The sequence below is a fragment of the Delphinapterus leucas genome, chromosome 17 (assembly GCF_059928025.1).
Source record: "Delphinapterus leucas isolate spDelLeu-1000000601 "Yukka" chromosome 17, BTC_Dleu_Yukka2, whole genome shotgun sequence".
NCBI lineage: Eukaryota > Metazoa > Chordata > Mammalia > Artiodactyla > Monodontidae > Delphinapterus > Delphinapterus leucas.
The window spans coordinates 37,414,377-37,437,704 of NC_143145.1; the positions used below are offsets into that span (position 1 = coordinate 37,414,377).

Genomic DNA, 23,328 nt, shown 5'->3' on the forward strand with positions numbered 1-23,328 from the left:
AATTCATTGTGAATTTTAGGATGGGCTTTTCATTTCTGCAAAAAAAAAAAAGGCATTGGGATTTTGATGGAGAGTGTATTAAATCTGTAGATTGCTTTGGGTAGTATCGTCATCTTAGCAATATGGTCTTTCAGTCCATGAACATGGCATGTGTTTCCATTTATTTATATCTTCTCTAATTGCTTTCAGCAGTTTTTTAGTTCAGTATACAAGTCTTTGCCTCCTTGGTTGTTATTCTTTTCTCTGCTACTGAAATGAATTATTTTCTTAATTTCCTTTTTTGATGCACATAACTTTTTAAAAAATTATCTATTTATTTATTTATTTATTTTTGGCTGCATCAGGTCTTAGTTGTGGCATGTGGCATCATTTCGTTTTGGCACGTGGGCTCTTCGTTGTGGTGCACAGGCTCTTCGTTGCAGTGCATGGGGTCTTCGTTGCAGCACGCAGGCTTCTCTCTAGTTGTGGTGCATGGGCTTCTCTCTAGTTGTGGCATGTGGGCTCCAGAGGGCGTGGGCTCAGTAGTTGTGGCATGTGGGCTCCAGACTGCTTGGGCTCTGTCGTCGTGGCATGCGGGGCTCTCTAGTTGTGGCGCACGGGCTTAGTTGCCCCTCAGCATGTGGGATCTTAATTCCCTGACCAGGGATCGAACCCACGTCCCCTGCATTGGAAGGAAGATTCTTAACCACTGGACCACCAGGGCAGTCCCCTGAGGTGCATAACTTTTTAATATTAGGTTTTATTCTTGAGATGACTGTATGTAATTTCTAATCAAGACTTTCAATGTTGATCTTTTAATATTCTTGTATAGTCTCTCTTGGTGAGAAACTGTATCTCCTAATAGGTATTAACATTTTTTAGACTTTTTTACAACCATTCAAAACTGCAGAAGTTGAAATTAAATTTTAAATTTAACAGTACTCCCTCTTTTCATGACAAATATAATGTTAAAAATTCTTAGGAAAAACAAATTTAGAAGTCAATAAAATGTTTCAGTTATTTCAAAATAATGATGAAACTATAATGCAGTATATGCATATATTTTTCAAGTGATTGCCTTGTATCTAGCTGGTATACTACTACAAGGATCCATCAGTTGCCAGTAGACAGAAATATCTGTTGTATGTGAAGGCCAGATTTGGGGCCATCATCCTTCCAGGGTCTCCCCTCCCCCTTTCCTTCAAGCTGTTAACACCTTTTGGCTGTGAACTGTCTTCTTGGACATCTCAAACAGAAACTCCTCCAGCAGCTTCATAGCGCAGTGGTATGCTCTGCAGCTAGCTAATAAATCCATGTCCAGGGGCTTGAGCAGCTCTCTGGCTATGCTCAGTGTCTGGGTGTGGGATGTGGCTGATAAATCACAGACTCCAGGGAAAGGAGTTGGATCTGAGGAGTCCCAAACAAGTTTGCTCACAACCAGAGGTCACCATCCTGGGAGCATCAGCCATCCCTGACTGTGCCTGGTAGCCTTGAGGTCTGAAGAGGTCCACTTTCACTTGACCCATTGAATTCCATTGTCTGCACACCACCACGTGTCATGGCCATACCGGGTGGGAGGCTCTGGTCTAGTGACTGGCCTGTTTAGAAAGGAGAAAAGAAAGAATTTATATGTACTTTAGGAAGAAGAAGCAAAAATAGGTCCATCCTGATAGGCTTAGACCTTATTTCCAAAATTATACCTATCTCCTGATCGATGATAGCATTCCCAGTCTAAAGTGTGTCAGTTCAGGATTCTGCATTGGAAATTAGACGAATGGCTTTGGCTAATGTGTGAATGGCTTAAAGGGAAGTTGGAAACTTGGATTATTTTTCTAGTTGTGCCATTAGCTAACTGATTACCTTTACTATGTTTTGCTTTCCAACCTGTCTTTCCTCATGCATTTCTCTCTTTACTCTGCATTATTGCCTCTCATGTGTATACTTCTAAATATAGAATTTGAAGTTATTTGAAATACAATTCAAATATCATTTTCCCCACTTGATTCTTTTCTGATTCCCCCTACCAAATAATATCTTTCCCTCCTTTGGGAGGAAACGTTTTATGTTGTAATTTTCTTATGGCATGTATTGTATTCTTTCTTGGACTATGGTTTTTGTCTGTATTTATCTCATTTCCTCTTCCTTGTTTAGAAGGGCTCTGTATATCTTGCATCTTTTAGAGTTGTGAAGAAATTGTAGTTTATCTCATTTGAGAGTCCAGCAAAATGATTTTTTAAGCAATAAAATTTTTTACCTATTATAATTAGCAAACACATATAAACTATTTTGTTTAACCCTCTGTCAGGAAGAAATTTGAGAAGTTTGGACTAAAAATGGAAAAGCTGACTTCACTTTCGCAGATGGCACACCTGTAATACATGAAAAAACAGGTTTTTCAAGAGTGCATCCAATTCTGAAAAAGTGTTCCTGCCTTCCATTGCATCATTCTGCAGAGAATCTGTGTTGCAAAATTTGCAGCGAGGTTCATGGAATGATGTAATGGAGGAATTGATTGTAACTCAATTTTCTTCTTGATTGTACCACTAACCATCACCAGTTTATTGGTTATTTGGAAGATATTAAACCTGAATATGGAGACTTAGTTCATTTTACTACAGCCAAGTGACTGGATTGTGGAAATTTTTTGAGAGTAACTGAGCTGCTTCTCCAGATCAAGGCCTTAAAAAAATTTTTTTTAAACTAAAGCGTTTGGAGAATAAAGGGTTTATCAGATCCTCATAGGTTCACAAGACTTTTTTACTGACGTGACAAGATATCAGAACACAGTGAACTAGAAACTGCAGTGGGAAGATATGCTCAATTATTTAGAGAGGTGCAGGACTTCCCATTAACGTGTGACAAGAGGATTGAGCAGATGGCACTTGAAGGCTACACTTATTTCCATTGTGGAACTAACTGCCCTGATATCAGCAGAAACACTTATGTTTAATATTGGTAGAAATTAAGACACAGTTTCAGAAAAGAAATACAGATTTTGATGTATTTGAATAATAATGTCCATGGTTGTAAGTGCAAACTGAGGATGTGACTGAACACCCAGGGAATGCCCTCTCGTGTGGTGCCTCAGGAGGACCTGAGGGAGCTGAGAGCAATTGCTTACCAAGGGTTAGGGCATTGCTGCTGGAGTCAGGTGTGTGGGCTGGTACCACCTGAGAACTCCTGTCCATCTATCCGGAGATGAGTTCAGAAATTGAGAGTAAATGTTTAGAAACCTTACAGTAATTTGACAGAGTATTGAATTTAATAATAAAAATGTTGGGCTTGTATTATGTATATTTTTATTTCACTTTCTAATAATTCATTCTTATTGTATTTTACAAAAGTTATCTGTCTGAAATCGGTTAGGGAGAAAACAAAACAAAACAGGAACTTCATCACAGATGGCTTGGAAAGCATTGATTAGAGTCTCTTAGAAGTGTGAGGCATCTGGAAATGAATATATGAATCTGAGGATTCTCTAGAAATTTCTGGCAATGTGACCAAATTCTAGGTGACATTTAGGTCTATGTGTATTTATGAAATACACATTCTGTTTTATAGCTAAAAATTAAAAACAAAATGACTATTTTAGAAGAACTAACAGGGACTGTACTCCATTACAGTTACTAATTTAAAATACTCAACTTTCCCATCTGTGGATTTTTGATCATGAGCCCAGTAGTGTAAAATTTGGCCACCCTTATTGTAGTACAATGTCTTTACCTAGGAAATTTACCCAGGAAATCCTAAAAATATTTATTGAATTCTTTATTAGGTTGCTAAATGAAAATTAAAGTAACTCTGAAAGGTGAAATTCGAAAGCTGATTAGACTTTTAGCCTCCACCAAATGTTATCTGCCTTGTTCTGCTGTATTTGACCTTTGCCAATCAGAATTTTTTTGAGCATGTATTACTAAAGTACCACTATGAGGGTAGTATGTTTGTGAGATCCTGAGTTTTATATTGTTGTTGTTTTAATCAGCTGAGATTTTTAGTAAACTAAATCCTTAGTTGTTGTTCTAACCAGTTCAGATCTTTACTAAGTTCTTTGATATAAATCCTATAAGTGATTGTTCATAACTCTATTCTGATACTGCAATTACTTAAAGAAACTACCCTGAAAATCTGTTTTCCAAAGTAGGTGTTAATATACTATAATATCTTCCTTATACTTTCACACTATACTTCAACAAATTTTTAAAAGTTGACCTGTATAAGAAGAAAATAATCAGCCATATGGAAATAATAGCATTGTGTCATATTGTCAACTTTCATGTTAGATTTGTGAAACTGAAATATAATTATGAATAACAAAATAAACACACGTACTGTACAACAGGGTATGTGATGATGTGCTTTTGACACAATAGAAACAATTACTAATAAAATAAGGTGTTTTATTTGGAAGAGAGACTTTGTTATTGGCAGTGGCTTTCCAATTTTGCCAACTTTAAAAGTGACTATGTTGGTGGATGAGATAGTTATGGGAAAAAAGTGTATACAATCCTTATTCTTAGAACACATGCATTGTGAAAGTTTCTTTGCAAAAGTTACGCAGGACCCAGATTACTAAAACTGTCTCATTCTAAGGGGGAGGCAGTGGAATATTTTCTTCACTTAGTTTATCACTTCTTTTAGGCAATTCATGAAATTCTTCATTCTGAGTTTCATCTTAACCCCAAACACTGGTTCTGTCTTTATTGACTCTGCCTTTATTTTTATGAAATAAATATTTTTAATAAGTCCATGGGAAATTTGCTGTGTGTAGTATTTTGTACTTGTTGACGTTTCTTTAAGCATCGTGCTGTATTTCTCATGTGTTCTGTTTTCCAGCTAAGTACAAGTGGCAAGGCCTTTTAAGAGGATGCTCCATTCTATTTTCTTATTTCTTCCTTCCAGAGATTGTAACACTGTGTTCCATTTATAGTGAGGGTTCACTCTTGACTGACTGAAAACGATTTGAAGATCTACATTATACTCTGTTGGTATCAGAATTAGAGAATAATATTGGCATGTTTTAAGACATTTTAGTGTAAGCATAATATTGTTTCTGTTTTTTTGCAGGAAGATTCTTTGGCAACAGATGATTTCCTTGTGGACTACTTTAATGAATTCCTAAGCCTTCCAGTGAGTATATTATTATGTTCTGTGGAATATATTATCAAAGCAGAATATTGTAAACACTGGATTATCTTGTGAAACAAAGTTATCAGGGATGATATTTTTTTAAATACTAATTAAAGCATTTAGATAAAGTTTTGCCTTTTTATGGAGTTAATCATTTGGGTTTGAATCATATTTGGGAATTGAAGAAGCTGGGTCAGTTATACTACAATAAAAGTAAATAAATAAAGAAAAGAAAAAAAAACCTGGAATTTTTCGAACAATCAAAAGCATTCTGTACAAAATCAGATACAGTTGTATTTGGGTATCATTTTACACTTTGAACTGAGGTGATAAGGAGAGAATATAAAAAAAATTTAAGAAACTGAATTTCTTGCCTCTAGGCAATTATTGTCATCCTCTTGGACAGATATTAAAGTGGAATTTGTGTTTAAGGAAACTAGCGTTTTATATCGATAGTAAATAAGACTCGAGACGTTGGTGTAACATAGGTAGATGCCAAATAAGAGATTTTTGGTCTTAGACAGCTGTGACTGGTAGAGTAAGTATTGAGGGATTTAGAAAAAGTGAAATGGGGATGCATTAAAAACACTTATACTAAACAAAACAAAACAAAACAAAACAAAACACTTATACTGGGCTTCCCTGGTGGCGCAGCGGTTGGGAGTCCACCTGCCGATGCAGGGGACGTGGGTTCGTGCCCCGGTCCAGGAGGATCCCACATGCCACGGAGCGGCTGGGCCCGTGAGCCAGGGCCACTGGGCCTGCGCATCCGGAGCCTGTGCTCAGCAGCAGGAGAGGCCACAACAGTGAGAGGCCCGTGTACCACACACACAAAAACAAACAAACAAACAAAAAAAACCACTTATACTGTTGTATAGAAATAAAGTTCATCAGGAATGTCAGATGAAAGAAAGTTAGATAAGAAAAGGTTTTTATTATTGTTATGGAAACTTTTTTCATTCAAATTCTTACTAGGCAAAATATGAAATATAAAAAGTCACAAATAATTTTAAAGGGACTGGACCCTAAAATGAGTAATCTCTTAAAGCCCAACCACTGAAAATGATTTTTGAAGGGAACGTATTAGATGTATTTTTTTGTCTAGATTAGCTTTTGTGTATATGTATGTATCTATGCGTGCATGTTTGTTGTGTTTCCTTTTTTCCAAAAAGAATTTGGGATTTCTCCTCCACTTGCATGCTAGGTGTTTGGGACCATTATGGGGGTCAGGTTGAGACACCAAGCCACGCTCTCCCCTTCCAGCATCAGGCTTGAGCCACATTGCAGGACACCCCTGGAGATTGTTTTGTGGTCTGACTCTTCAACTTCCGTTGTCTAATTGTATATTATAAAAAACCCAGCAGAGTCACAAAGTTGTCGGAATTTTGCTCTTCTGGATTATGTAGTCTTTCCTCTAGGCTCTGCATTCTCCATTCTTCCTCCAAAAAAAGTACATTTTTGTGAAGTTTTAAAAAGAAAAATCTTTATATTGGGTCTAATTTCAGTTTCTCAAGATTTACATTTCATTGTCTCAAGATTTATGATTATCTTGACTTTGACTTGCTTTAGAAAATAAATTCCCCTGCCTAACTTTCTTTCTAAAAATATTTTTAAATTATAGAAGAAATATAACAGTAATATAGAAAATTAACTTCAAACGTAAGAAAAACTCAGCTGAAGTCCTGCCATCCAGTTAGAATAGACGTGACCTTTTTTTGTACATTTGCTTCAAGGCTTTAGCTGAATTGACTGAATGTGGTTTCTGTTGAACTCTGTCTCTGCAATAATGTTTTTCATCCCTCCCCAGCAGTTTCGCCCCTTCATATGTCCCATGCAGCCCACCTGGGCCACTTCTCTCTCTTTTCTGTCTCTCCAAATTCTTCTGCTTTTACATCCTCTGTCCCTCTCTCTCTTTCTGTCTCTGTCTGTCTCTGTTTCTCTTCCTCTCCTTCCTTTGCATTTACATTTGGTACCACACAATCTACTTATTAACTACCCATGCTTCATGCCATAAGATGGGAGGAGGGGAGATGTCACAGGTTTTCAAAAAGAATTTGGAGGCAGGGAGGAGAAGGAATAATGGATTCTTACACCAAGTTCCTAGCAAGATTCTAGAACAGATTAGTAATGTTTGGTTTATGAGCACTTAGCTAAGAATTCGAAGCCAGCATGGGTTTACTGAGAATTAGTGAGCCAAACTAATCTCTGTCTCTGTTTTTTGGGTAGTTTTGAACTGGGACTTTAGGGAACAATAAATTTAATGTATTAGGATTTCAGTAAATAATAATAATGATAACAAATCGAACCATGTTACTTCCTGCTCAGAACTTTGTCTAGCGGCTTCTCATTACACTAAGAATAAAATCTAAAATCCCCTATGACCTGACTCTTGCCATCTCTTGGTCTTTATTTCCTATGCCTCTTCCCCTTGTTAATTCTTTTCCAGCCTAACTGGAAAGCTTGGCCTTCTTTATGTTTCTCAGACATGAATATGCCAAAGGTACTCAGGGTCTCTCAGCCTGGAAGGCTCTTCCCTGAGATATCTGTATCACTTTCTCTCTGATTTTTATCACTTCTGTTCAGGAAGCCTTCCCTCCCAACCTTGTCTAAAACAATACACCAAACACATGCTCCACTTATGCTGCTGTATTTGTCTGCAAAGCCCTATCATGATCTGTGAAATTCGTTCTGAAATATTTGAAAGAGTTCACTAATCACAACTAGAAGGGGTTGACTCTTAACAGATGACAGATTGAAATCCAAATTCCTTAATATGGACTGTTTGCAACATGGCCTCAGTAGAGCCTTTCTAGCTTTGTCTCTAGCTTCGTACTTCTTATGTCACCCTGTGCGCTCTTTCCTGCTTCCCCCAATTACCCTCCCTCACCTTAACCACACGTGCTCTTCCTGTGCTCATCTCCCAGTGTAGTGGCTAGGAAAGGGGGGCAGGCAGAACTGTTTGCGCTCAGCCCCTCCACTCATTACTCACGTGATCTTAGACACATTCCTTAATTACCTAATTCTTCGATTCCTTTCTCTACCAAAACAATACAACTATCATACAAGATTGTTATGAAACGAGGTAATGTACATTAAGTGCCTGGCACAGAATTAGTGCTTCTCTTTCCTTTCCCTCACTGACTAGCCCATCTTGTCATCCATTCCTGAAACATGAGGCGTGGTCACTCTTTAATTGGATTGATGGATCATTGTCATTCTAAAGAATAGTCTGTCCCATGCAAATCTGTCATTGGCTTTGACGTTTAAAAATTATTTTTTATCGGAGACTTGGATGAAACATTGCAAGTGAACCAGTGTTTTTCCAGCTTAAGGTCACTCAGCTAGTAAGTGACAGGGTCCACTCAGGTCCACATGGCTCAAAAACTTGTCTTACTGCACTGTAGTGACTATAGAAATGGCAGCAGAGGGATAAACTAATAGTTTGGATAACAGAATCTGGTCTCATTTTTGTCATGGTAGTCTGAAATGGGCTAAAACAAACAAAGCTAATGTGTTTTTAGGGTGCATTAATAGAAATGTAGTTAAGATCAAGAAAAATATTAGTCTGGAGCATAGCAGGCGCTCAGTAAATGGTTTTTTGAATCGGATTGAATTGTCAGACCTCATTTGGAATATTGTGTTGCATTCTTGATGCGGTATGTTAAGAGTTGCTCTGCCAAAGCAGACTCAATAAGATTCAGTTAATGGATGCTCTGGAAACCATGTCAGATGAGTGAGGGTTGAAAGATGAGTGGGTGTTGAACATGGCTTGGGAATGGGTAAAAGTGTTGTAATGAAGAGCTCTTTCCAAGTATTTGAAGCTCTGATTGAGGAAGAAGGGTTAACATATTCTGTGAAGCTAGAGGGCAGAACCAGGGCCAACATTTATGAGGAAATTGATTTTCACTCACTAGAAGAAAAATGTTTAAAGATTGTTTTCTAACAATAGAATGGGCTGGCTTGTGCAGGACCAAACTCCCTGTGATTGAAGATATTCAGGTATAGGTAATCATTTGGGGCAGTATTTTATAGGGGATATATGTACTGGGTGGGAGATTAGACTTTGTCAGCCAAAGAAAATTTGACTAATTTCTTCTCCTCTAAGTGTGTATTTCTTAATCTCAGGAGTTAACACCGTAAATTTCCTGGGGCCAGGATAGGTCCCTTTCTTCTGTATCTCCCTAAACTTCTTGAGGACGATTTTCTTTTTATTTTTATGTCTTCCATGTAAGACCCTTGAAGTAAATAAATAAACCTTCTAATCTGCCTCCACTTCTCTACCACCTGCACCTTCCAAAAAAAAAGGCCCAACACCTAAGCCCGAGAGTGTAGACATGTTATAACAGTCTCTCTCTAAAAGAGCTCTTAAGTCGTCTAGATTTCTGAGATTTCCTTCACATCTGTAGTGCAATGCCCAAGGTCCCATAACTGGATTGTGGCGCAAATGGGCCTAGGAATCAGGCTTTCTGTCTCCTACACCATTTCTTTCTATTACACCATAACACCCTTGGGACACATTGTAAGATCCAGAAATTGATGGCTGGTAGCCTGCCTCCATGTTATTTTTTGACGAGGGGAATCCAGGACAGTTGCTGCTATTATAAATGATTATGGCACTTTCCAAATCCTCGCTTTCATAACTTCATTCCGTTTGTTCTGGTGCCAGGTTCACTTTCAGATATTGTTTTCATTTGGTGTCTGGGAGGTTTGTTTTTTTTTTTTTGCTGTCAACTCTTTATGGACAAGTGTTTGCTTATTAAATTTTCTTCTATGCTATAGTGTGAAAACACTTTTTTTTCCTTTTGGTTTTGCTTTGTGTGTTTTATGCTCAGTGACTGTTGTGGGATTGAGTAGATGAGCCCACATACAGATTTAGGTTGGTCCTCTGTGGGTGGTTTAGAATGTTTGTGACATTTATGGTTTGCAGAAGCTGAAGGGGTGGCCTATTCTCTACCCTCCTTGCAAGGATAGGTATGTCATGTGTTTGCCAGACCGTGCTTAGCTATGTGCCTTTGGAATTTTACCATAACTTCTCTTTTTGGAATGATTCTCCACACTTTTTTAAAATCTGTAAACTATTATAATTTCTTGCAGCTTTATGAAGGAGTTACATGTTAGATTGTTGGGTAAGGGGAGAGCGAGAGAGAAAGAGAGAGAGTATGGATTTGGGGAATGGGTGGGATGAAGTGGGGATGAAGGACTTGGGTCTTCCCCTGCCAAGATTTAAATACTCAGAGACTGATTTTTAAAGGTGGTGTTGGAGCCCTAGGTAGCACTTCTTAGTTCAGCATTTGTTCCTATGGGTGTTTTGGTAAGCCTTGTAGCTCAAACATAAAGCACTCAGATTACCTAATGTAACTCATTTTTGAACTAAGGATATTTCCTATGCATTTTATGTGGCACATTATTCCTTCCATCCCACTGGTGAATATGTCCAGTAAATAGTTTATGGTTAAGCATCTAAAATGACAATAAAACTTAGATTAAAAGAAGTTGTTATTGGTAACTGACTTGTTATATTCAAGTTGTCAGATGTTTCTCATTCACTGACTAAGATGCATGTTTAAAATATAGCTTTGGAGCTCAATTAGTAGAGACAGAGTTGGAGCAGAGATGAACATGTATTAGATTAACCTAGTCATTAGTTTTTAATTTAAATACTGTTCAGCTAAATAATTTGGCACCCGGTAAGTTTCAGTGGTGCTGGGCTGGCAGTTAAAGCACATCACTAATTATTCACAGGTTTTTTTTTTCCTCCTCTTTTCAAAGAAATGTGGAACCAGCAATTTATTGTGGTAAAAATATTTTCATGCACTTGCTTTTTCTGTGAAAATATTTTTCGCACATGGATGACTGGTACTACAAAGTTAGCTTTCACCACCTTCAGGTCAATTCGTTTTAGAACATTTGGAAAATGATACCCTTGAAATAAGAAAATTAAGTAAGGGAAAGAGCAGTCTGTAACAGCTTGCAGAGGATTGGGTTTGAGGCTCAAACTGAAAATTTTTCCTATCATATGATTAAAAGCTGAGTGTTCTGTAAATCAGCCTACTCAGCTTTCTGAGGGAAAGTCTTCCTCATCGTTCATTTCTATCTCCCCCACTTTACGTGTCTTTTATTGTCACATACTAAACTAATTTGAGGAATATTTGTAGATAAGCTTAGAAACGGTAAAAACAAGAGGACATGACGTGTGAGAGAGATTCTTCTTAAGCAGACAACAGGACTTCGGAGAGTAAAGCCCAGGGTTCTTTCTCCTATAGACCATAGATGGTGTAGACCATAGATGGCCAGCCCTTCCGTGTATGTGAACACGCATGAAAGTCAGCATGAAGTAGGAAACAGAATGTGGGCTTTGAAGTTTGCTCAACCTGGATTCTGTCTCCCCCCAGTTAAAGACACTGCAGTGGCTCCCCATCATTCTAAAGCAATGATTCTCAAACCTGAGCATGCATCAGAATCACCTGAGGGCTTGTTAAACACAGACTACTGGGACCCACCCTCAGAGTTTCTGATTATGGGGCAAGGCCCAAGAATCTGCATTTCTAACAGGTTCCTAGGTGATGCTGATGCTGCTGGTTCAGGGACACCCTCTGAGAATCACTGATTTGAGAGAGTAAGTTGAGAGTTATGGCATAAGTAGAAAGTCCTTGGTGAACTTGTCCTCTCCCTTTCTCTCCAGGCTTCCATCATGTTATTCTCCCCTCGAATATTAAGCTTCAGCAACGTCAAACTGCTTGCAGGTCCTTAAAAGCAGCCTGTTGTCTGGTGCTCCTTGTCTATTGTTCTTTTCTTTCTTTTTTTTTTTTTTTTTTAAGCCCTGCCTTCCCTGGCTCTTAGCCTCATTCTCCCATCTTCAAAGGTACCAATGTTGCATCTCTCTGTGCCTTTATTCAGTAGTCAGGACTTCCTCTGACCACAGCCAGGAAATGTTTTCTCTGACTTTTTTAAAAAATTAATTAATTAATTAATTAATTTTGGGCTGTGTTGGGTCTTCATTTCTGTGCGAGGGCTTTCTCTAGTTGTGGCAAGTGGGGGCCACTCTTCATCGCGGCGCGCGGGCCTCTCACTATCGCGGCCTCTCTTGTTGCGGAGCACAGGCTCCTGACGTGCAGGCTCAGTAGTTGTGGCTCACGGGCTTAGTTGCTCCGCGGCATGTGGGATCCTCCCAGACCAGGGCTCGAACCTGTGTCCCCTGCATTAGCAGGCAGATTCTCAACCACTGCGCCACCAGGGAAGCCCCTCCTTGTCTATTGTTGGTGCATGTATCTCGATACACTTGCTATTTCTTTTGCTGAATTCCCTTCTCTCCCTCATCTGGCTGTTGAGACTGCCTGTTTATTCTTCCAGACTCAGGTTTCTCTATACAACTTCCTTAATTTCCTAAAGATAGTTAACAAATCCTTCTGTGCCATCACTCTAGTTTGTATATACTTCTATTGTAGTTATCGTGGGTTAAAGTGGACTTGCCTTATACACGCGTTATTACTCAAAATGAATTATTCGTGCTCTGCCGAGTGAGCGAGGGTGATTTAAAGAGTGAGGGTAACTGTTCACCAGTCTGCAAGCACACATAGACCAGTCTGTGAACATCCTAGAGAGCGTGTGAGATGGAAGATGAGAATCTGCCACTCCCTCAGTGGCTCTTATCCCTCTTGCCTCTTAGTGTAGTCATCTTCTTCTGCTGAGGGTGATTCTCATGGTAAACATACATAGTTTTGTATAACATGAGCTTTAAACACAAGGCCACCACTTTATCTGGTGCCTAAATAAAGAAGTAGTGACACATTTCAATGTCAGAGGAAAAATTGACTGTGATAAACTTCTTGAAAGATAGAACAACATGATACTAAGTGTTTTCAAGGATTTCAAGGGGTAGTTTTGACTAAATATGATTTCAACTTATGTGCTGACTGTAGGACCACTTTTCCTTGTCTCACATCTCAGTTCATGTCTTGGGATGTGAGCCCTGTTGATTTTCAAAATCAGGGGCTCGTTTCTCATGCGCAGGTCTTTAAAGTTGGGATGTCTGATGTGGAGTTTGAACCCTTTGCTCCTCACGGAGAAGCTCTGGGTTTCGAGTTGCCTTGCAGGGTCACTGCACCAGGGGTGGGGTTTATGGCAAGGTTGTGTCCCAGCTTCTCCTACCTGTTTGATGTGGTTTACATCTTGTTTGCCCAGTGTGTAGTCATCATTCAGCCAGCCTTTTGGCTTCTTTATGAGGAAATTGTTCCATATGTGGCTGTGGACTTAGTGTGTCCACTGGAGGAGACATACTCAGGATCTTCCTAAGCCGCCATCTTACTGTAGGATGAGTCTTTATTAAAAAATATATGTGTGTATATATATATACACACACAAACACATAATAGGTATTTATACAAATACACATATATTTCTAACTCCAATTTTATAACATCCTGCCATTTATTAAATTTTAACTATAGTATATCTAGCAATCTGTTAGTAAAACTTGGAAGAATTGATGCTCTCCCTAGTACACTTACTGATCCAAGGGGAAGGGCTTAATATTCTACTACCTGGCTAAATATATATAAATTAATCCACATGAGTATGCAGTTCTCTGAAGGAATCCTAAAATAAATGAATATTCTGGAAAAGGGACCTGATTCTGGATTTGGAGGGCAAAATGAGAAAAGACACAGCCAATCCACCATATACTTGCTATGGAGATAGAGGCCCCAAACATGTTAGTGATTTACCCAGAGTCACAGAGCTACTTATTGGCAAGCTGGTATTCAAACTCAAGACTCCTGACTGTTGTATATTAACTGACTGACTCTAAATAAAAGTTGGCAGCATTTAGTAATTACTGAGAAAAGCTCAGAAATATTGTCTTTCACTCTCCCTCCTTTTTTTGGTCACAGTGAATGGAACGGTGTTGAAATAGTTTTAAATGAAGAACACATTGTACTTAATTTTCTCCTTTTGGGCAAGGGAGACTTAGCTTTCATGGCTCCTGGGAATGAAAGAGACAACAGGAGTGATTTCTTCTTACTTTACTCACTCTTCCCTAGTAATCCACCCCCTTCTAAGAGAATAACATTGCTTCATAGAGACCAGGTGTGTATTTCTTTCCAGTTCCAAAGAAGCACAGAGATAAGAGGTTTATGCAAAAGGAATTTCTGCCATAATATATCCTGACACTTATCTCATGGCATAAGTACATTTGGAAAAGAAGGATTCAGTGGGTTCCCTTACCTGTAGTCAAGAGATTTCTAAGCTTCTAAAAGGAAAGGTAAGGATTAAGAATACAAAACTTTGTGTAAGTATATATGCATACATGTAAGTATCAAGTCTTCTTGGAGACAGTGAGTTTCTGGTTTTTAAAATTGTAAGATGTATTTCCACAAATTTATTTTGCAGAGCTTTTCAGAGGCAATTAGATTTAATGTGGACTATGGAGTTTTTGAAGTAGTTAACAATGCTCCACAACTTCTGGAAAAGCAACTGAAAAAAATTCTCTTCAACCAGCAACCTCGAAATCCCATCTATGATGTTGTAAGAAAAGGAAGGAGTGATATTAAACCTGTTCAAGTGAATGCCCCTTATGAAGATGAGACCATTAATGTCAACTACAGTATCATGGTAAGAAAGTATATTTGAGTTTATATCTTGCTAGGTAGATAAAGCATTAAGTGAGATTAACATCAGGTTTCTTGGGCTTCCCCTTCTGAAGTGTAACTGTATCTATTAAATTTTATTGTACTTGCACAAAGTATTTGTTAGTTACTGTATCATCTTATTCATGTCAAATGGCCAGTTTAGTCTAGCAGTTTGTTGGTATTTGATTATCAATATGAGAAGGGTCATGTAATTTACTTTGAATGTTTAGAAAATAAGTTTAATTTGGGGCAGTATAAATATATGTATGCTTTACAGTTTAGATGCATTCTAGAAAGTGTGGGTATACAGGCGTACCTTGGAGATATTGCACGTCTGGCTCCAGACCACCACAACAAAGTGAATATCATGATAAAGCAAGTCATACAATTATTTTGGTTTCCCAGTGCATATAAAAATTATGTTTACGCTACACTATAGTCTATTAAGTGTACCGTGGCATTGTGTCTTAAAAAACAATGTACATACCTTAATTTAAAAAATACTTTACCGCGAAAAAACACTAACCATCATCTGAGCCTTCAGCAAGTCATAGTAATAACATCAAAGATAACTGATCACAGATCACCATAACAAATGTAATAATAATGAACATGATTGAAATATTGCAAGAATTACCAAAATGTGACACAGAAACATGAAGTGAGCAAATACTGTGGGAAGAATGGTGCTGATAGACTCGCCTGCCACAGGGATGCCACTAACCTTCAGTTTGTAAAAAAACACATTATCCGTGAGGCACAAGAAAGCAAAGCACAATAAAACAAGTTATGCCTGTGCAGTGAATTTATTTCATTTGAGTTCTATCCTATCGAGCATTTGGGAATTGAGATTTCTGTCTTTTAATTATTATATTAGTTTCAGGTATACAACACAGTGATTTGATGTTTTTATACATTGTGAAATGAAAACCACAATAAGTCTAGTTACCATCTGTCACTATACAAAGTTATTACAATATTATTGAGTATGTTCCCTATGCTATACTTTGCATCCCTGAGACTTATTTTATAATTGGAAGTTTGTACGGCTTAATTCCCTTTACCTATTTGGCCCTTTCCCCCGCCCCCAGAGGTGGAATTGTTGGATCATATGGTAGTTCTAGTTTTAATTCTTTGAGGAAACTCCATCCTGTTTTCCATAGTAGTTGTACCAATTTACAGTGTGCGAGAGTTCCTTTTTCTCCACATCCTCGCCAACACTTTATTTGTTGTATTTTTTGATAATAGCCATTCTGACAGGTGTGAGGTGATATCTCATTGTGGTTTTGATTTGCATTTCCCATCCAGTTAGTGATCTTGAGCATCTTTTCATGTGCCTGTTGGACATCTGTATGTCCTCTCTGGAAAAATGTCTATTAAGGTCCTTAGCCAATTTTTAAAATTGGATTGTTTTTTTTTGTTGTTGGTGTTGAGTTGTATAAGTTCTTCATATAATTTGGATATTAATCCCTTATCAGATGTATCATTCGCAGATATCTTCTCTCATTCAGTAAGTGGCCTTTTTGCTTTGTTGATGGTTTCTTTTGCTGTGCAAAACTTTTTAGTTTGATGTAGTCCCATTTGTTTACTTTTGCTTTTGCTGCCCTTGTCTGAGGTGACAGATCCAAAAAAAATATATATTGCTAAGAACAGTTTCAGAGAGCATATTGCTTATGTTTTCTTTTAGGAGTTTTATGCTTTCAGGTCTTACATTTAAGTCCTTAATCCATTTTGAGTTTATTTTTGTATATGGTGTAAGAAAGTGGTCTAGTTTCATTCTTTTGCATATAGTTGTCCAGTTTTCTCAACACCATTTATTGAAGAGACTGTCTTTTCCCCATGGTATAGTCTTGCCTCCTTTGTCATGGATTAATTGACCACATAAGTATGGGTTTATTTCTGGGCTCCCTACTCTGTTCCATTGAGCTATATGTTTGTTTTTGTGACAATACCATCCTGTTTTGATTACTGTAGCTTTGTAGTATAGTTTGAAATCAGGGAACGTAATACCTCCTGCTTTGTTCTTCTTTTTTAAAAATTTATTTATTTTATTATTTTATTTTATTTATTTGTTTTTTCTGGCTGCATTGGGTCTTCGTTGCTGTGCATGGGATTTTCTCTGGTTGTGGCAAGTGGGGACTACTCTTCGTTGTGGTTCGTGGGCTTCTCATTCTGGTGGCTTCTCTTGTTGTGGAGCACGGGCTCTAGGCACGTGGCCTTCAGTAGTTGTAGCTCGCGGGCTCTAGAGTGCAGGTTCAGTAGTTGTGGCACACAGGCTTAGTTGCTCCACGGCATGTGGGATCTTCCTGGACCAGGGATCAAACCTGTGTCCCCTGCACTGACAGGTGGATTCTCAACCACTGCACCACCAGGGAAGCCCTGTTCTTCTTTCTTAAGATTGCTTTGGATATTTGGGGTCTTTTGTGGTTTCATACAAATTATAGGATTATTCTAGTTCTAGGGAAAATGCCATGGGTGTTTTACTAGGGATTACTTTGAATCTATAGAATGCTTTGGGTAGTATGTACGTGTTAACAATATTAATTCTTCCCATCCACAGGCATGGTATATCTTTCCATTTATTTGTTCATCTTTAATTTCTTTCATCAATATCTTATAGTTTTCAGAGTACAGGTCTTTCACATCCTTAGTTAAATTTATTCATATGTATTTTATTCTTTTTGATGCTGTTGTAAATGTGATTGTTTTCTTAATTTTTCTTTCTGGTAGTTCATTATTAGAGTATAGAAATGCAACATATTTCTGTATATTAATTTTGTACCCTGCAACGTTACTGAATTTATTTGTTCTAATAATTTTTGGCAGAGTCTTTAGGGTATTCTATATATAGTATCATGTCATCTGCAAATAGTGACCGTTTTACTTCTTTTTTTCCAGTTTGGGTGTCTTTTATTTCTTTTTCTTGTCTGGTTGCTGTCACTAGGAGTTCCAATATTATGTTGAATAAAAGTGGCAAGAGTGAGTATCCTTGTCTTGTTCCTGATCTTAGAGGAAGAATTTTCACCATTGAGTATGATGTTAGCTGTGGGTTTGTCACATGGCCTTTATTATGTTAAGGTATGTTCCCTCTGTGCCCACTTTGTTGAGAGTTTTTTTTTTTTTTAATTGTAAATCGATGTTGAATTTTGTCAAATGCTTTTTCTGCATCTATTGAGATGATCATATGATTTTTATTCATTTGTTAATATGGTATATCACATTGATTTGTCAATATTGAACCATCCTTACATCCCTGGGATAAATCCCACTTGATCTGATTTATGATTCTTTTAATGTGTTATTGAATTCACCCTCTGTGTTTTATTGGGGATTTTTGCATCTTTGTTCATCAGGTATATTGGCCTGTAATTTTCTTTTTCTTTTCTTTTCTTTTTTTTTTTGGTAGTGTCTTTGATTTTGGTATCAGGGTAATGCTGGCCTTGTTGGATGAGTTTGGAAGTGTTCCTTCCTCTTCAATTTTTTGGAATAGTTTGAGGATAGGTGTTAACTCTTTTAAAAATGTTTGGTAGAATTCCCCTGTGAAGGCTTCTGGTCTTTGACTTTTGTTTGTTGGGAGGTGTTTTTTTTTGGTTATTGCTAATTCAATTTCATTATTGGTAATTTGTCTGTTAAGATTTTCTATTTCTTCATGATTGAGTCTTAGAAGATTATATATTTTTAGGAATTTATCCATCTCTTCTAGGTTGTCCAGCTTATTGACAAATAATTGTACTAGTCTCTTATGATTCTTTGTATTTCTATGATATTTGTTGTAACTTCTCTTTCATTTCTGATTTTATTTATTTGGGATCTCTCTTATTTCTTGATGAGTCTGGGTAAAGGTTTATCAATTTTGTTTATCTTTTCAAAGAACTAGCTCTTCATTGATCTTTTCTTTTTTTAAGTCTTTGTTTCATGTATTCCTGCTCTGATATTTATTATTTTCTTCCTTGTACTAACTTTGGGCTTCGTTTTTCTTCTTTTTCTAGTTCCTTTAGCTGTAAAGATACATTGCTTATTTGAGATTTTTCTTATTTCTTGAGGAAGGCCTGTATCACATGAACTTCCCTCTTAGAAGTGCTTTTGCTATGTCCCATAGACTTTGGAAAGTTGTGTTTTCATTTTCATTTGTTTCAAGGTATTTTTTATTTCCTCTTTGATTTCTTCACTGATCCACTAGTGGTTTAGTAGCATGTTATTTGGTCCCTCCATGTTTGTGTCTTTTCCAGTTTTCTTCTTGTACTTGATGTCTAGTTTCATACCATTGTGGTCAGAAAAGATGATTGATGTGATTTCAGTCTTCTTAAATTTATTGAGACTTGTTTTGTGGCCTAACATGTGAGCTATCCTGAGTATTGTTCCATGTGTACTTGAAAAAAATGTGTATTATGAAATTTTTGGGTGGAATGTTCTGTATCTGTCTGTTAGGTGTATCAGGTCTACTGTGTCATTTAAAGCCGATGTTTTCTTACTGATTTTCTGTCTGGATGATCTGTCTGTTGATGTATGTTGGGCACTAAATTCCCCTACTATTATTGTGTTACTGTCTATTTCTCCTTTTGTGTGTGTTAATATTTGCTTTATATACTTAGATGCTCCGATGTTGGTGCTTAAATATTTATGAATGTTATATCCTTTTCTTGGATTGACCTTTTTATCATTATGTAATGCCTTCCTTTGTCTTTTGTTGCAGTGTTTGCTTTAAAGTCTATTTTAGGCATGTGCAGTCAGTAAGAGGTGGGCGGAGGATGCGAGAGATGTGCGTGGCTGTGTTTCGCCGGCCCAGAAGGGGAACTGCATGTTTGAGGTGACCAGGGACTGAGCATTTCAGATCTGCTTGGTAAACCTGGTGCATTACCATGCTGGCCACAAGACTTGTGTGTCTCCAGACACTACCTTCCAGGGTTTTCCACCAAGGTTTCACCAGGGCCTCCCCTGTTGTGAAGAATTCCATCACAGAGAATCAGTGGCTCTTAACACCCAGCAGGGAATATGCCACCAAGACAAGAATTGGAATTCGGCATGGGAAAACTAGCCAAGAGCTCAAGGAGACAGCTTTGGAACAATCATTGGAAAAAATATTTTGGATTGATCAGATGGAAAGATGGTTTATTGCTGCAGTTGGTCTTGGAGCTTTGTGCTACTATGGCTTGGGAATGCCAATGTCTAATGAGATTGGAGCTATTGAAAAAGCTGTAATTTGGCCTCAGTATGTGGAGGATAGAATTCATTCCATCTATCTGTACTTAGCAGGAAGTACTGGCATAACAGCTTTGCCTGCCCTGGCTGTGAGCAGAACTCCTGCTCTCATGAACTTCATGATGAGAGGCTGTTGGGTGACAGCTGGTGCAACCTTTGCATGCATGATTGAAGCTGGAATGCTGGTACGGAGCCCAGGCCCAAAGCGTCTTGCTTGGTTACTACATTCTGGTGTGATGGGTGCAGTGGTGGCTCTTCTGATGATATTAGGGGGGCCTCTTCTTGTCAGAGCTGTATGGTACACGGCTGGCATTGTGGGAGGCCTCTCCACCATGGCCATGTGTGTGCCCAGTGAGAAGTTTGTGAACATGGGAGCACCCCTGGGTGTGGGCCGGGGTGTTCTCTTTGTGTCCTCACTAGGATCTATGTTTCTTCCACCTACCACTGTGGCTGGTGCCACTCGGTACCCAGTGGCAATTTATGGTGGATTAGTTCTTTTCAGCACGTTTCTCCTGTATGATACACAGAAAGTAATCAAGCATGCAGAAGTAGTACCAGTATATGGAGTTAAAAAATATGATCCCATCAATTCGATGTTGGGAATCTACATGGACATTTTAAACATATTTATGCAAGTTGCCAGTATTCTAGCAACTGGAGGCAACAGAAAGAAGTGAAGTGACTCAGCTTCTGACTTCCTTAATACATCAGATATCTGGCTTGTCTAATAGGGGCAGATATTCTTTAAATAGTTTGTGCAAGCAGCTTTCATGGAAGTTTAGAAGATAAGAACTTGTCAACATGTTTCAAGTGTTCCAGTAATGTGATGCTTCAGGTCTGCTTTTTCTTCTGGAGAATAAACTCAGTAGTTCTCTTCTAAATAGCACACACATTTTCAATTCTCATGTTTGAGTAATTCTAAAATGTTCTAATGAATGTGAAAACCAAGTTTTGTGTTGCAGGAATTTAAGTATTTTATCTATTATTAAATTTATTTGGTTAAGTGAAATTTAGCAAACTGTGTACCTGCATTTTTCATTTGGAATGTGGAATATTAACAAGTATTGTCATAAGCGATATAGGGGTTTGGTAAAGGGACCAGAGAGAAGTAAAGGGACACCTGCAGTCTTTCTTTGAATACTTAGAACTTAACAGTCGTGTAATTGTGGTGAGCCAGTGAAGGGGTCTGGATGTTTGGAAACAAGTCATGGCTGTACATCTGCTGAACTTGCCAGAAGTGTTGAGCAGAAAACAAAGACATAGGCGATTCTCCAGGCTCTCCTTACAGTATAGATGTGATCATATTTGGCTTTTCATTGTTTGACACTGTCAGGAGAGTCCACAGTGCTAATCATATGGAGAATTCCTGTTATATTATGTGTGTGTGTAAGCCTTACTTTTGAGTTGTCGAGAACAAAATATCCTTAAAACATTCAGGAAAAAATATTCAAGGCATGAAAATTGTTGCATTTTTAAGTATACAAACAACATGTGCATAATTGCTGAATGTTTTTGCAAATTTATTGAAATGTTTAAAGGAATACATGCTTGCCTTTCTCATCTCTTCCGGCTTTAAAGCTTTTATCAGAGAAGCCTGTTTGGGGTTTACACTTGAGACTATGAAGGCAGTTTTTCCCCTCAGATTTGGTTTCTTGCATTCCCTCTCAGAGGAATCACTAAAAAAAGGAAGGCAAGGGCTTCCCTGGTGGCACAGTGGTTGAGAGTCCGCCTGCCGATGCAGGGGACGCGGGTTTGTGCCCCGGTCTTGGAGGATCCCACATGCCGCAGAGCGGCTGGGCCTGCGCGTCTGGAGCCTGTGCTCCGCGGCATACCGCAAAAAAAAAAAAAAAAAAAAAAGGAAGGCAAAGTGAGGCTTCTTTCATGAACCATATCAATCAAAAATGTAATGGAGAAAATGCTTCATTAGAGTTTCCCCAGCAGAATTTTTCTTCTCTCCTCCACAGACCATTATTTAACTCTCTTGTGCCATTTGTAAATTTTTTGATACAGAAGAGTTATTTTTGAACATTCTTATGAGTGAAATAAGTGTATGATTATTGAGATAGTTGGTGTTTTGACAAATATTTATTACAGTAATCCATAAATAACTATTCTAACCACTTCAAGTTACATAGGATGCTTATTTCTGAAATAATAAAGGTTCTGGCCAGATTAAAAAAAAATAAAGTCTATTTTATCTGATATGAGTATTGTTATCCCAGCTTTCTTTTGGTTTCCATTTGTGTGGAATATCTTTTCCATCCTTTAACTTTCTGTCTGTGTGTGTCTTTAGATCTGAAGTGAATCTCCTGTAGGCAGCACATAGAAGGGTCTTGTTTTCTTATCCATTCAGCTACCCCATGTCTTTTGATTGGAGCTATTTACATTTAAAGTCATTATTGATAGGTATGTACTTATTAATGTTTTTCTGGTTCTTTTTGTAGTTCTTCTTTGTTCCTTTCTTCTCTCTTGCTCTCTTCCTTTGTGACTTGATGGCTTTCTTTGATGTTATGCTTGGGTTCTTTTATCTTTATTTTTTGTGTATTTATCATAGGTTTTTTTTGTGATTCCCATGAGGTTCATGAATATAACCTATATATACATGGCAGTTTATTTTAAGTTGATAGTTGCTTAAGTTCAAATGCATTCTAAAAGCATCACATTGGGCTTCCCTGGTGGCTCAGTGGTTGAGAGTCCGCCTGCTGATGCAGGGGACATGGGTTCGTGCCCCGGTCCAGGAAGATCCCACATGCCACAGTGTGGCTGGGCCCGTGAGCCATGGCCGCTGAGCCTGAGCGTCTGGAGCCTGTGCTCCGCAATGGGAGAGGCCACAACAGTGAGAGGCCCACGTACCACCAAAAAAATAAATAAATAAAAATAAAATAAAAGCATCACATTGTTACTACTCCCCCATGTTTTATGTTTTTGACATCATATTTTATACCTTTTTATTTTATTGTAGTTATAGTTGATTTTACTACTTTTGTCTTTTAGGCATCATACTAGCTTTTTAAGTAGCTGATATTGCCTTTACTATATATAATTTTTGCCTTTACCAGTGTAATTTTTTTCTTTCAAATATTTTCTTATTTCTATTTATGGCCTTTTCTTTTCCACTTAAAGAAAATCCTTTAACATTTCTCATAAGGGTGGTTTAGAAGTGATGAACTCCTTTATCTTTTGCTTCTCTTAGAAACTCTTTATCTCTCCTTTAATTCTGAATTATAATCTTGCCAAGTAGAGCATTCGTGGTTGTAAGTTTTCATTTTTCAGCCCTTTAATATATTATGCCACTCTCTTCTGGCCTGAAAAGGCACTGCTGAAAAATAAGCTTGTAGTCTTATGGAAGTTCCCTCGTATGTGACTATTTTTCTCTTGCTGCCTTTAAAATTCTTCC

At 37.9% G+C, this 23,328-nt stretch overlaps 1 protein-coding gene and 1 pseudogene across 1 annotated transcript in view; both read left to right on the forward strand.

Moving 5' to 3' along the window:
- Window positions 1-3,043: 3,043 nt before the first annotated feature.
- RGS22 (regulator of G protein signaling 22) overlaps window positions 3,044-23,328 on the forward strand; it is a 155,768-nt gene continuing 135,483 nt past the window's right edge. Inside the window, exons 1-3 of the mRNA XM_089898589.1 lie at window positions 3,044-3,130; window positions 5,011-5,106; window positions 14,494-14,715. Coding sequence (XP_089754715.1) covers window positions 3,044-3,130; window positions 5,011-5,106; window positions 14,494-14,715 — 405 coding nt within the window. The remainder of the gene's footprint in view (window positions 3,131-5,010; window positions 5,107-14,493; window positions 14,716-23,328) is intronic.
- On the forward strand, window positions 14,887-22,982 carry LOC149746937 (growth hormone-inducible transmembrane protein pseudogene; annotated as a pseudogene).